We start from the raw sequence: 15,485 nt of genomic DNA on the forward strand, positions 1-15,485 counted from the left end.
GGAATCAAACATCTGCAACACAGGAATCAACTGCATCTGCAAACTATTGCAAAACAATACCCCTTCACTCAAGTCCAAACTGTCAACAGCAGGTGAATAAAGTGTAGAATGCCAAATACTTGAAGTCTTAACTGAAAAATGTTTTACAGTCAGTCTACGCCATTGACAAAAAAATCGCCAGTGGTCTCTTCTCGACTGTCATATATTCAGATATGGGGATGGATATTTGAGGAGTAAACCTCAAGACAATGATTATATTTTTATATTATGTACATTAGAGAACCGTCAGCAACGAATTAAATCAAATTAATAATATATTAAACAATTACCTGCCTCACAGTAAGGAGACCTGGGTTCACTTCCCAGGTCCTCTCTGTGTGGAGTCTGCATGTTCTCCCCGTGTCTGCGTGGGTTTCCTCCCACAGTCCAAAGACATGCTGGTTAGGTGCATTGGCAATCCTAAATTGTCCCTAGTGTGGGTGTGTGTGTGCCCAGCGGTGCGCTGGCACCCTGCCCGGGGAATTTGTTCCTGCCTTGCACCCTGTGCTGGCTGGAATTGGCTCCAGCAGATCCCCGTGACCCTGTGTTAGGATATAGCAGGTTGGAGAATGACTGACTGACTAAACAATTATTATAAAAGCAAAGTTGAAAAAAATCAGACTCTGCAGCTGCATGAATAAAAGTTAAAGTACCACTTCCAGTTAACGGAGATAACTCAAAAGTTGACGGAGATCTATGTTTTGTACCTAATACTTGTATGCAAAATTTGGTTGATCTAAGTGAAAGCGCACTCAAGTTATCATGTTTACATACACACCGACACATACACACAGACATAATTCCAAAAATGGTATTTTCAGACTCAGAGAGGTCTAAAATGTTGAGATTCATCAAAATCTTGAAATTGAATTTTTGGACGATTCCAATACTTTCCGTACGAGAAAGTAAATCTGGGGACTGGGCGGTCTCTTGGTCTGGAATCCCTACAGATTTTTTTTTTTTCTCCAGCCGTCTGGAGTTTTTTTTTTGTTTGTTTTTTCTGTCCACCTTGGCCATCGGACCTTACTTATTCTATGTTAATTAATGTTGACTTATGTTTATTTTTATTGTGTCTTCTATTTTTCTATTCTTCATTTTGTAAAGCACTTTGAGCTCCATTTTTTTGTATGAAAATGTGCTATATAAATAAATTTTGTTGTTGTTGTTGTTGAAATTTATCAAAATCTCAAGGTTGAATTTTTGGACGATTACAATACTCTTCCTATACTTGTATGCAAGAAAGTAAAAAAAAAAAAAGGTCTTCATGAGCTCACCTGAATCCACTAGTGATTACAGAATATAACTTTCGTGGTCCAGGAGTGAATCGCTGACCTCCTCCTAACAGGCAGTTCTTTTTGGAGCTGCAGAACCTTTTTCCCATGGCCCAGGCAGATGCTGATCTGTTTAGTTAGATCATTTCCGTATTATATCTCCTTGATAGTTGTCCTCGCTCACTTTTTGAAAAATGGCGTAGTTTGTGTAAATTCCACCAGAAAAAAAAGAACCAGGATGTCCCGCCTTCTTGGGCGGTACTGTCCATCACAATCTGTATGGGCTATCCTAATACTTACACAAGCAAACCAGACAGACAGCAGAAAACACGTAAAATTTGTACTTTCTCGTATAAAACGTATAGGGAAAGTATTGCAATTGTTCGAAGATTCAATGTCAAGATTTTGATGAATCTCAACATTTTAGACCTCCCCGACTTTTTCATATACTTTTCCGAGATCGGGTCACCATCCCCACCATATACGGTGTTGACACTGCACTGCTTCCCCTTCCTGAGACGTCAGATGGTGGACCAGAATCTGCTCAAAGCCGTTCGAAAGTCGTTCTCCATGGCCTCCCCAAACTCCTCCCACGCCCGAGTTTTTGCCTCAGCAACCACAGAAGCTGCATTCCGCTTGGCCTGCCGGTACCTATTAGCTGCCTCCAGAGTCCCACAGGACAAAAGGGTCCTTTAGGACTCCTTCTTCAGCTTGACACCATCCCTCACTGCCAGTGTCCACCAACAGGTTTGGGGATTGCCACCACAACAGGCACCGACCACCTTACGGCCACAGCACCTGTCAGCCGCCTCACCAATAGAGGCACGGAACATGGCCCATTCGGACTCAATGTCCCCCACCTCCCTTGGGACATGGTCGAAGTTCTGCTGGAGGTGGAGTTGAAGCTACTTCATGTTGTATGATGTTCCCAGCAGAGCAGACCCTCACAACACGTTTGGGCATACCAGGCCTGACCGGCATCCTCCTTCACCATCGAAGCCAACTCACCACCAGGTGGTGATCAATTGACAGCTCTGTCCCTCTCTTCACCCGATTGTCCAAGATATGTGGCCACAAGTCCGACGACATGACCACAAAGTCGATCATTGAACTGAGGCCTAGTGTGTCCTGGTGCCAAGTGCACATATAAACACTCCTATGCTTGAACATGGTGTTCATTAAGGACAATTCATGACAAGCACAGAAGTTCAATAACAAAACACCGCACGGGTTCAGATCGGGGGCATTCCTCCCAATCACGCCCTTCCAGGTCTCGCTGTCATTGTCCACGTGAGCATTGAAGTCTCCCAGCAGAACGAGGGAGTCCCCAGAAGGTATGCCCTCTAGCACCCCCTCCAGGGACTCCAAAAAGGGTGGGTACTCTAAACTGCTTTTCGGCGCATATGCACAAACAACAGTTAGGACACATTCCCCCCAACCTGAAGGCGGAGGGAGGCAACCCTCTTGTCTACCGGGGTTAACCTCATGAACAGGCTCCAAGTCAGGGGGGGGCAATAAGTATGCGCACACCCGCTCTGCGCCTCTCACCGGGGGCAACTCCAGAGTGGTAGAGAGTCCAACCCCTCTCGAGGAGATTGTTTCCAGAGTTCAAGCTCTGCGTTGAGGTGAGCCCGACTATATCTTTTCGGAACCTCTCGACCTCGTGCACTAGCTCAGGCTCCTTCCCCTTCAGAGAGGTGACATTCCACATCCCAAGAGCCAGCTTCTGTAGCCAAGGATCGGACCGCCAATGTCCGCTGTCTTCGGCCACCACCCAACTCACATTGCACCCAACCTCCTTGGCCCCTCCCATAGGTGGCCACTTCGGGCTGTGCCCAGCCGAGCCCCATGGTGGCAGGCCCAGCCACCAGGTGCTCGCCATTGAGCCCCACCTCCAGACGTGGCTCCAGACGGGAGCCCAGGTGACCCGCGTCCGGGCGAGGGAAAACGCCGTTCAAAGTTTTTATTCTTCATGGGAGGATTACTGAACCGCTCTTTGTCTCATACCTCACCTAGGGTCAGTTTGCGTTGGGTGACCCTACCTGGCGCATAAAGCCCCGGACAACAGAGCTCCTAGGATCATTGGGACACACAAACCCTTCCACCATGATAAGGTGGCATTTCAAGATTTTGACGAATCTCGACATTTTAGACCTCCCTGAGTTTGAAAATATCATTTTTGGATTTATGTTTGTGTGCGTGTGTGTTTGTGCGTGTGTGTGTGTATAACCACAATAACTTGAGCACGCTTTCACTTACGTTAACCAAATTTTGCATTCAAGTATTAGGTACAAACCTTTCAGGCTATTTCCGCTAACCGGAAGTGATACTTTACCTTTTATTCATGTAGTTGCAGAGTCCAATTAATTTAAACTTTACTTTTATAATAATTGTTCTATTATTAATTTAATTTGATTTGTTGCCGATGGTTCTGTAACACACATAATATAAAAATCTAATCATTGTCTTGTGGTTTACTCCTCATATATCCATCCCCATATCTGAGGATATGAGAAAGTCGAGGGGAGACCACTCCCAGTTTTTTTATGTGGCAGTGTGACGATGTGGGTTCTGGCTCCACACTCCCTTTGCTATTGGAAGCACTCGAACCCAACACCGTCGATAATGTTGCCGAGTGAGCTAGTCAATGGAGGCAATAATTGAGCATCTTAGCAAGGGGAAGGTAAAAAGTGCAGAAGTGCTTTTATTAAAAACAATCAACAAAAACAAAAACAGTGTTCAAATAAATAGTGTAGTTCTTCAAATTCATTAAATAAATAATCCATAAAAAGAACGTGGGGTAAAACCAATAATAAACACAACAATCCTTTAAAAACGAAGGTTAAAATCTTCTCCTGGAAGCAGTCTTTAAAACAAAAAAACAAATCCGGTGCTTTTCTGTATGCGTCTCACCTGCTTATCCCGTACGGGCTTAGCAGCAGGTAAGACGCTCTCTGCAGCTGCCCTCCTACTTCACACGCTCGAGACTGGAGACCTCCCGATCCCTGGCTCCGGTATGGCACTCATCCCAGTCCCCGAGACTTGATTACCCCAATAGCCAGGTCGCTCATATTGGGGACTCCACCACCAAGCCTCCCGACTTCCGCTGCCTTTCCGCGGCCTTCTGCGGCTCGTCGCTTTCACCTTGTCACTCCCGCTACCAGATCGCTCAGCGGGAGCGACATCTACACAAACACCTGGGTGTCGGCCTAACACCCAGCTTTCCTCGCAGCTGCCCACGAGCGCTCGATCGCGCGCTCACCACACGCTCCGCGTGTCCGTCTCTCTCCTGCACCGCTTGCTTCCACGCTCCCTGTAACCTCCGTCCTCTCTTTCCTTTCCTTTCTCTCCAATCGATTCTCTCTCTCTCTCCCCAACCGACTTGCGCTTCTTTTTAAAACGTGAGGGGCCATCACAGCTGCAGCATTAGCCACGGGAGCAATCACGAATGTGGGCAGTTCCTCACCTGTGCACACGGTGAGAAACGCCCACATCGACGACTGCCCCGCTGCTGCATAACATCGCCCCTCACGAAGCCGCCTCGGGTGCGATGATTATTTATTTAAAATCAATGGCCTTTTCTCCACGAGCTGTGGACCCATAACACCACAGGCAGAGCTACAAGATTAAACTGGCATAGGGTGAAGAGGTGCGGTAGCTGGGACAGGCTGGAATCTTCCGAGTTGTGGTGAAAGTAGACAGCTATGTGGATTTCTTGGCATCTTCTGCTGCTCTCCCCTTTGCCGATCCCTGCTAGGCTCCCTTGGAGCTTCACGCCCTTCACAATGTTATACTTTCATTTTTGTTTTGCCCCTACCGTTCTGTCAAACAGTATTTACTAATGTGTTTACTGATCTCTGTCGGCTTTCTTAAAGTGATTTTGCTGAGCATCTTAAGCATAATCTCTGTCATTCTCGATTAATAATACACGCCAATGTTAGGTTGCTTTCATATCGTGGACAGATCTACACGAGTCTGACACATTCATACAAAGTCTTGTCAATTTGAGTAGGGAATTGATGTGACAGTACAGAACATCTCTAGGCTGCAGAACCAAAAAGAAAACGCCCTTACTACTGTAGTGGTGTACAGTGCCTTCACAAAATATTCAGAACCCTTTAGTTTTTATATATTTTGCTGTGATGCAGTTGTGACCAAAAGGGGGCGCCCTAGAGCCCTGCACTCCAAACACAAGTGCGTGTACACAGTCCATTTTTATATATATACTTTATTAATCCACTGAGGGGAAATTGTCTTTTGCCTGGCCTTTTTTGGGGTCAGAGAGCAGGGCCAGCCCTTGTACAGTGCCCCTGGAGCAATTTTCAGGTTAAGGGTCTCTAATCAAGTGAAATTTTATTATATAAAAGTTCCTTTCACAGGATTCCTCACACAGTCCAAAGACATGCAGGTTAGGTGAATTGGGGAGCCTACATTTGCCTGTCTGTATGTGTGCTGTGAATGCCACACGAGTTGGACGGGCATCCCGACCAGAGAAGGGGATGGTTCCTTACCCAGACGGGATGATCTGACCAAGAGAAAGGAAGGAGCCAGACCCGGAAGTGACAGCCGGATGGAGATGGATGGACAGCCCACCGGAAGTGGAAGATATTGCTGGGGACTTTTTATTCCACCAGAACAGGAGATGGCAGCCGCTCTCTGTTTCAGCATCCATTTGAGAACCAGTAGGGAATGCTGGGAGATGTAGTCCAGCAATACCATAGGTGCCACAAGGGGGCATGCGTTCCCTTAAAATGGGACTTCTGTATGACCAGGAAGTACTTCCATCAGGCAGTGGCCCTGGCACAAGAAGTACTCCCGGGTCCTTAATAAAAGGGGCCGCACTCGGAGCTGGGAGGATGTAGGTCTACACTCAACTGGAGGAGGGCAGTATGGTGGTAAGAAGAAGAGAGCTATTGTGGGAAGAATTAACCTGTGCTTTTGTTACTTTTGAAGGAATTGGTGAGTAAACCATCCTTTATTTGAATCCCGGGACTCTTTTTGTGTTCGGGTTGGGGTTCGGGGTACGCTGGCGCCCCTGGTTTCCTTCACAATGTATGTGTGTGTGTGCCCTGCGATGGACTGGTGCTGTTTCCAGAGCGTGCCTTGAACCATATGAGAGCTGGGGTGGACTCCAGCAGACCCCATGACCCTGTTCAAGACAAAGCGGGTTAGAAACTGACTGACCGACCTTTCACAAGTCCTTCCCTTCACTACATGAGTAACCACAGGGTGGACTGGGTGGAGAGGAGTGACAGGAGTGATTTGCAGTAGAAGAGTAAATGAATGGGAAGGCCTATAAAACGGTAGTAAGAGCAGCTATGCTGTAGGGCTTGGAGACGGTGGCACTGACAAGATGCCCGGAGGCAGAGCTGGAGGTGGTGGAGCTGAAGATGCTATGATTTTGGCTCGGGGTAATGAGGGTTAGACAGGGTTAGGAATGAGAATATCAGAGGGGACAACACAGGTATGACAGTTAGGTGGCCAAGTGAGAGAGGCGAGATAGAGATGTTGAGGGAACATCGGGAAAAGCATGTTGAGGATGGAACCGTCAGGCAAAAAAAAGGAAGACGGCCAAAGAGGAGGTTTAGGGATATGTGGTGAGGGAGAACATGAAGGCAGTCGGTGAGGCAGAAAAGACAGGGATAGATGGAGACAAATGAGCCGATGTGGCGACCCCTAAATGCCAAAAGAAGAAGAAGTCGCCTTTAGTTTGAACCCCCTGGGCTGTGTACACGCACTGTGCTTTGAATCTGGAGCTCAGTGGCATCCCAGCCTGTCACACAGGATGGAAAGAAATTGGGAGGAAAGGGTAAAACCATAAATACCTGCATCGTGAGAAAAAATTCTGATGTTCTTTCATGCTTCTGTAAAAGAAAAAGAAAAAAAAAACAAAAAAAGAAAAGAGATTCTTAGTCTGCGGTTTGTAAGTCTGCTCACTGGGTCGCACTCAGCCGGCTTCTTAGAATAGCTTGACAAGCACATATCATGCAAATTAACCCTGCCAATCGACCCCCCGAAATCAACTAATGAACGGTTTCTTCCTCCCACTTAAAATATTAAAAGTCGGCTGAACAAATGGCTTTTCAGACCTCAAAGGAGCGGAGCTTTACCTTCGACTTGTACTTCCTGTGGAATTCTTTTGATTATTTTTATTACTGCTTTTTTCTTATTTTATTATTATTCCACCTTATCATGGGAACTCATGCAGTCACTCTGCTGAGAGACTTCTGCGTTACCTTTCATGTAAGTTAATTTAACTTTCTTCATAAACCCACCGTACTGAAAGTACTCATTAGAAGGCAGAGTGCATATGAAACTGGCACTTACAACTTCCGATACATTGATTTGTCTGCTGCGTGAGGTCAAAAGTCAAACAGATTTAACAAAACGGCTGTTTGCTTTAACTCTAAATAGACTGAAGTTGATCTAATGAGCAAAGGATGCATTGCATTTTTAATTAATTCTTTAGATGTAGCGTATTTGGAAAAGATATAAGGGATCAAACAGGCCACCTCAGCTCAAAAGAAGCACAATGCCTGAGCAACCTTCTCAGGACAGCCTGCGGCATCACAGGGCCAACCCTGGACACACTGGAAGCCGTTGTGGAAAAGAGGAGGGCTGGCAAAATTGGATGCTGTCATGAAAATCCCCTCTATCTCCTCCAAGAGGCACTTTTCCACTATGTTGTGCAAAAAAGTGCCACTGGGGGTCTTTTTTGCCCACTTCTACCAGGCAATTCAGTGCTTTCCGATGTTATGGCCATTGGAAACGCCTCGTAAACCGAGATACTGAAACTTGCCCTGGCACCATTTCTGATGTCACTTTAACTCTTTCAGTGCCCCATCATCTTCCTATAATTCCTCATATCCTCATCATATATCATAATAATATATCATATATCATCATCATATATCTTCCTTGGGCACGGGAAAGGTGCTATATAAATAAAATGTATTATTATTATTATTATTATTATTATTATTATTATTATTATCCTATCTTCCAGGGTCCCATCATCTTCCTATCTTTCTCATAACCTCATCATATATCAACATATATCATAATCATATATATATATATATATCATATATCATCATCATATCCTCATCATATATCTTCCTCATATACTGTATTCCTCATCATCCTCCTATCTTTCTGTATTTCAGCATCCCATCATCTTCCTATCTCCCTCATATCCTCATCATATATCCTAATCACATACTGTATCATATATATATATATATATATATATATATATATATATATATTGTGGAGGACTACCGGTTTTCCATGCCGGTCCTCACCCCCAGGCCGCTAGGAGGAGCTCTCCCGACAGCAGGATCATTCCCCGAGGTCAAGCAGGGCCTCATGGACTTTGTAGTATTTTTACACAGCCCTGCTGGATACCTTGGGGGCCACCAGGAGTCGCTGTGGGGGGACTTATGGGCTCTGTCGTGCCTTATGACCCGGGAGTACGTCACGGTCACGTGACAGGAAGGAACAACGTGCTCCCGGGGTGAAGAAAAGGACTGTTTGCCCTGACCCGGAAGGAATAAGGAACTGTGGTCTGTTGGGACAGGAACACCTCCGGGTCAGGGGCTATAAAAGGGCAGTGCCTCGCTGCAGACAATGAGCTGAGCTGGGTGGAAGGGTGGCAACGCGTCTGGGAGCTGGAGGATTGGTTTATTGTATTTGTGATTATTATTGGAGAATTGTTGTGGAGAGTGTGCTTTGTGCACTTTATTATTATAATAAATATCATCATTGGACTTTTACCTGGTGTTTGACGTATAGTCTGAGGGTACAAGGGTGCGAGAAGCGCCTTAATCTATTACTATATATATATATATATATATATATATATATATATATATATATATATATATATATATATATATATCATCATATCCTCATCATACATCTTCCTCATATATTCGTCACCATCCTCCTATCTTCCAGCATCCCATCATCTTCATATCTTCTTGAGTGATCCACCCTTATCTTCTGCAAGGCTCCGTTTATTCAATGCCCCGGAAGTCTCTGTCTTCCTTCTTGAACCTTACCGGACTTATAAAATGTAACGAGAGTGGCCCAGGGGCTAATGGGAGTGAGGGCAAATTTCTTACAAATGTTACAAAGTTTTCCTTCATGGAAAAATTCATAGACACATGGAAAAAATGACCATGCTGGACACACTGGAAGCCATTGGAGAAAAGAGGATGGTTGGCAAAATTGGACGCCGTCATAAAAATCCCCTTCATCCCCGTCCAGGAGGCACTTTTAGCTACAGGGTTCATTGCACTACATTGTCCTAAGAAGTGCCTCTTGGGGTCTTTTTTGCCCACAGCTACCAGGCAATTCAGTGCTTCTGCCTTTCCAATGTTATGACTATTGGAAACACCTCGTAAACTGAGATACTGAAAGTAGCCCCGGCACCATTTTTGAAGTCACTTTTACTCTTTCATTGTCCCATCAGCTCCCTATCTTCCTCATATCCTCATCATATATCATCATATCATATATACTGTTCAAAAGAATTAAAGGAACACTTTTTAATCAGAGTATAGCATAAAGTCAATGAAACTTATGGGATATTAATCTGGTCAGTTAAGTAGCAGAGGGGGTTGTTAATCAGTTTCAGCTGCTGTGGTGTTAATAAAATTAACAACAGATGCACTAGAGGGGCAACAATGAGATGACCCCCAAAACAGGAATGGTTTAACAGGTGGAGGCCACTGACATTTTTCCCTCCTCATCTTTTCTGACTGTTTCTTCACTAGTTTTGCATTTGGCTACAGTCAGTGTCACTACTGGTAGCATGAGGCGATACCTGGACCCTACAGAGGTTGCACAGGTAGTCCAACTTCTCCAGGATGGCACATCAATACGTGGCATTGCCAGAAGGTTTGCTGTGTCTCCCTGCACAGTCTCAAGGGCATGGAGGAGATTCTAGGAGACAAGCAGTTACTCTAGGAGAGCTGGAGAGGGCCATAGAAGGTCCATAACCCATCAGCAGGACCAGTATCTGCTCCTTTGGGCAAGGAGGAACAGGATGAGCACTGCCAGAGCCCTACAAAATGACTCCAGCGAGCGAACTAGGAATGCTCAAGTCAAGTGGATTCACTGCACGTTAGTGTAGAGTGCGCCATTACTGATACACAGATAATGCATAAACTTATATGCACAATTAAAATACAGGGTGAGGCAGAAAGGACAGACTTTTTTACAAAATCACAAAATTGTTAATTTTTTCTTACAAAGAAATTTATTGCAAGATTTCAGTTCATATTTAAATAACATTTGACAATTTGTATGGATGGAAATGCAGGTCTAAATGCAAAATACGCCTTACCGAACGATTACTGAGGCCAAGTTCAGAAGAATGCTTCCGAGCAGATCGACTTGGACTGCGCAGCAGGGCTAGTCGTACGCTTTCCACATTTTCAGGGGTACGTGCCGTTCGTGTAACCCCCGGCGGTCTTTTGTTCATTAGTGTACCTCGTGTACGAAGTGCTTTAGCCCAATGTAGGATAGTGTTAGGAGCGGGAACAGCTTTATTTCTGTGGATATTGAAATGGCAACGAAACTCACGTTTAACTGCAGTAATGGATTGGTTGTTCTTGACAAAACAGTTGTACGCAAAAACGCGGTATTCTATCGTCCACGGCTCCATGGCTTCAACTAAAAAGAAAATAAAAAAATGCTAAGACTTTGCGAACCTAACGCCACCTACCACACATCTGTCACTCCACCTAGTGGTGATTTCTAGCCATTTCAAAGGCGTCCGTCCTTTCTGCCTCACCCTGTAGTTTTACTATATTCACTAGTCATGAAAATATGAAAAAATGTCATAGTAACGAAGTGAAAAAAAATTCACCTTCTTATACGCTACCATGGCTGTCCATTTGTCTGTCCAGGATTTTAAATCACCTGTCGCTCGCACACCGTTTGACCTATTGACCTCAAATTTGGTGCACATATACTACATGATGTCTACTATCCGCTTTCTGGGTGATGATTTTTATTACTCTTTTTTTTATTTCATTTTATTGTAGAATCAACTCTCAGCAGTGGGCAGCAGGGTGGCAGTGTGGCGCATGTGTACAGGCGCCGTTCTTATTCCCTACCCCCTTGGCCGTCACATCCCCAACTCTTCAAATCTTAAATCATTCTTGAGGCAGATTGACGACTTAAGTGAAAAATGAAGGAAAACGTACTAAGTAATTGCAACACAAACACTGACTTCATCAGTTTTAATTAATGTGAAAAGATGCCAATGAAAGAAGAAAAGAAGCGGGCCACTAGGGTGGAGAAAAGAAGAGCTGCTCAGGAAGCAGTCATGCGCATCAGCCTCTGAGCAAACAAATGATAAACGTACAGAGAAAACTAGGAACGGTCAAGTCAAGTGAATTCGTGCGCCGTTACTGGTACAGTGGAACCTCGGTTCACGAACGTCTCGGTACACGTACAACTCGGTTTACGACCAAAAAGTTGGCCAAACCTTTGCCTCGGTTTACGACCACACACTCGGTATACGAACAAGCTAGTTTACCTTTCGGTTTGTACACGTTCAGCATCTCCCTGTGCAGCAAGCGAGCGAGCAAGAGAGAGGTGTGCAAGAGAGAGAGAGACACACGCACACACGAAAGAGAGAGCGAGCGAGCGAGAGAGAGAGAGAGAGAGAGGTGTGCAAGAGAGAGAGAGACACACAGGCGCACGAGAGAGAGACACACGCACACACGAAAGAGAGAGCGAGCGAGCGAGAGAGAGAGAGAGAGAGGTGTGCAAGAGAGAGAGAGACACACAGGCGCACGAGAGAGAGACACACGCACACACGAAAGAGAGAGCGAGCGAGCGAGAGAGAGAGAGAGAGTGTGCAAGAGAGAGAGAGACACACAGGCGCACGAGAGAGAGACACACGCACACACGAAAGAGAGAGAGCGAGTGAGCGAGAGAGGGAAGGCTGGACGCCTAAGGTAGAAAAGACTTGTTTTTGTTTTCACTTCTGTTTACAGCGATCGGTTCATAGCGTGTATTGTGGCAATGTTACTTTTCTTGGTGGTTTATTAAATTACGGATTTTTCAAATGTAAATTTTTTTCCCTGGGCTTAAAACTCATAAAGAAAAAAGTGTTTTTAGTGAGCGGTTCCTAGCACTATAGCGCAAACTATTATAGTGTTAGTTTTCTCTATTGTTCAAGGTTTTCTTAGTGTTATTCAATGTTTTTACATTTAGTTTACTATTACGCTATGTATTCTATGGTATAATTAACTATATTTGTGCTTAAAAACTAAAAAAAATATATATTTACATACAGTTCGTACGGTCTGGAACGGATTAATTGTATTTACATACAATCCTATGGTGGAAATTGCTTCGGTTCACGACCAAATCGGTTTACGACGAGTTTTGGAACGAATTATGGTCGTGAATCGAGGTTCCACTGTATATGTAATAAAAACGTAGAAATGATTTGAGTCTGTAACACCCAGTGTAAATTTTGGCTACTAGTATAGCGCTTGTTTTTTTTTCTTATTGTATTCAGTTTTATTCTGTCAGTGACGTTCACGTAGTACAACGAACTTGCCCCTCCCTCTTTGAGTTGACGGCGTTTATCTCCATTCTTTTCACCAGAGCAGTGATGACCAAAGTTGGTGCTGTGATTGATGTCTGCTCAGAACTATTTGTTGTACCAGCAATCAAAAATACGATGCCCCGTGACAATCATGTGGCATTAACGCTTTGACAACAAAGACACCCGTTTAGAACCTCTGAAAAATGACAGATTTGCATGTGCATTTGCAATGCTACTTCTTATTTAGGAAAAGATCCCAGTCGTCCCACTGGAGAAAGGATTTGCGAGACTGTGGTCATAAAACCGTTTCTGGACAAAGGCAGAACCGTAACAACAGACGACTTCTGCATGGCACTGCCAGATCTAAACGCTAGCGTGGTGAATTGCACGTGTATTGAGTTTAGCTGCAGGTGGAAGTTCCCATCCAATGTTATGGTGCCAAGCAGATATTATTGGGTGTTATTTAGCCAGGGGAGGCGAATGGTCAAAGTGTGTCTAATGTCATCTTCAAGAGCAGCAGCAGGGCGCAGCTTTAAAACGGCTCGTCGTTATTCATGTTTCACCAGCCCAATAAGTGCAAACTGACCCTTATAAAATAGTTCATATTCTGTCGAGTTTGATTTTTGCTTGTTTTTAATGGGACATACCCATAGGCTTCTATTAATATTAAACAAGTTTTATTTCCAACCCCATTAATTCTATAGTTCTAGCTAATTCTGACACAAAACTATACTCCACAACATCTGTTTAATTATATCATAATAACCAAAACAAAAACTGAAACAAAGGTCACCGTACCTTGACGCAGTCTCCCGTTGTGACGTCACATACTGCCAGGAGGGAAGATTTCTGGTTTCTGTCCAGCCATCTGACGGCGGTCTTGTTGCTGTTAATCCATTTTACCATTGTAATGTAATAATCGCTGAAAGAAAAACATTTAGTAAAGAACAGTTAAGAACTCATCTCTGACAAGAGCCACAATAATGCATATCAGCAATGGTGTTGAACCAAACTTGGCTGCCTGCAACATTTTTTTTTTTGTTTTCTTTGCAATGTCGGCTTGCCTGTGGAGAGACCGGTAATCTGCCTGGCCTACATCTGTCATTCAGACTTTTAATGCAAAGAACGCTGGGTGCAGCGGAGTGAGGATTTCTGCAGGTTTTGGTTTTATAAATGCCTCGTTTTACTGCTTTTGCGCGTGTTTTGACAAGTTAACTAATTTACAGTTTTTGTGTCTGGTGGTCTGGTCATATGACAAATATAACAACATGAAACAAAACATACATTTCTGATGCCTTCGTACTTCAGATTATAGACTCTGGGACTAGTGGTGTGTGATGGACTCCGGGGCGTCTGCCTGCCCCTAACTCCGACACGAACACACTCTCTCTGCACAATAATCTCGTTTCCTTCTGCAATACTCTCTGACAACCAGACTGCCCTCCTCCAGTCAAGTGTTGCTCTACGTCCTCCCAGCTCTGACTCACCTGGACAAGGAAGTCTGGTCCTATTCATTAATGACCCAGTGCCAGGGTGGAAGTACTTCCGGGTCCTACAGAAGTCCCATTTTAGGGAGTGCATCTCCCAAAAGTGTGGCACGGTGGCGCAGTGGGTAGCGCTGCTGCCTCGCAGTTAGGAGACCTGGGTTCGCTTCCCAGGTCCTCCCTGCGTGGAGTTTGCATGTTCTCCCCGTGTTTGCGTGAGTTTCCGCCCACAGTCCAAAGACATGTAGGTTAGGTGTATTGGCAATCCGAAATTGTCTCTAGTGTGGGTGTGTGTGCGTGCCCTGCGGTGGGCTGGCGCCCTGCCTGGGGTTTGTTTCCTGCCTTGCGCCCTGTGTTGGCTGGGATTGGCTCCAGCAGACCCCTGTAGTTAGGATATAGCAAGTTGGATAATGGATGGATAAAATATCCCGACAGCACCTTCTTGTGGCACCTATGGTCCCCAGAGGGGCTGTATTCCTGGACTACATTTCCCAGAATTCCCTACTGGTTCCTGAATGAGTGCCAGTACGGAGGGCTGCTGCCATCTCCTGTTCTAGGGGAATAAAAAGTCCCCAGCAATATCTTCCACTTCCAGTGGGCTCTCCGTTCATCTCCTCCGGCTGTCACTTCTAGGTCTGGCTCCTTTCTTTCTTTTGGTCGGGATGCCCATCTGCCTGTCCGGGTAAAGAATCATCACCTTCTCTGGTCAGGGTGCCCTGTGGTATAGCGGGTCCACACCTCACGTCAAGAGGCCAATTTTAAATAAATAATCGCCACGCTTGCAGCTTAGCGAGGGGGTGTGGTGGTTGTGTGGCTGAAGTGGTTTCCGAAATGATTCATGATGTGGGCGTTTCTCACCTAAGTGCACAGGTGAGAATCCGCTTGCAAACCGTGATTGTTCTATCTTAATTAAAATAATTAGGCGTGAGGTGGCATGAGAGGGGGGAATGAAAGAAAGAAAGAACGAAGGTTGCAGGAAGAAAGCAGGAAGCAGTGGAGAGAGAGAAAGTCGGTGCGGGAGAGTGAGCGAGCGAGAAAGCCTGGGTGTTGGGCCGACAACCGGGGAATAGTTGTAGTGGTCGCTCCCGCTGAGTTTATAGTGAAGAGTGGGAGTGA

General features: G+C 45.1%; 1 protein-coding gene across 1 annotated transcript in view; it reads right to left on the minus strand.

The window, feature by feature from the left end:
• Nucleotides 1–15,485, minus strand: part of LOC120530489 (inactive dipeptidyl peptidase 10-like) — a 357,045-nt gene that overhangs the window by 110,077 nt on the left and 231,483 nt on the right. The window contains exons 11-12 of the mRNA XM_039754919.1: nt 13,684–13,807; nt 7,136–7,174 (exon numbers count right to left, since the gene is read on the minus strand). Coding sequence (XP_039610853.1) covers nt 7,136–7,174; nt 13,684–13,807 — 163 coding nt within the window. The remainder of the gene's footprint in view (nt 1–7,135; nt 7,175–13,683; nt 13,808–15,485) is intronic.

Source organism: Polypterus senegalus, chromosome 6 (assembly GCF_016835505.1).
Source record: "Polypterus senegalus isolate Bchr_013 chromosome 6, ASM1683550v1, whole genome shotgun sequence".
In the NCBI taxonomy this organism is placed as follows: Eukaryota; Metazoa; Chordata; class Cladistia; order Polypteriformes; family Polypteridae; genus Polypterus; species Polypterus senegalus.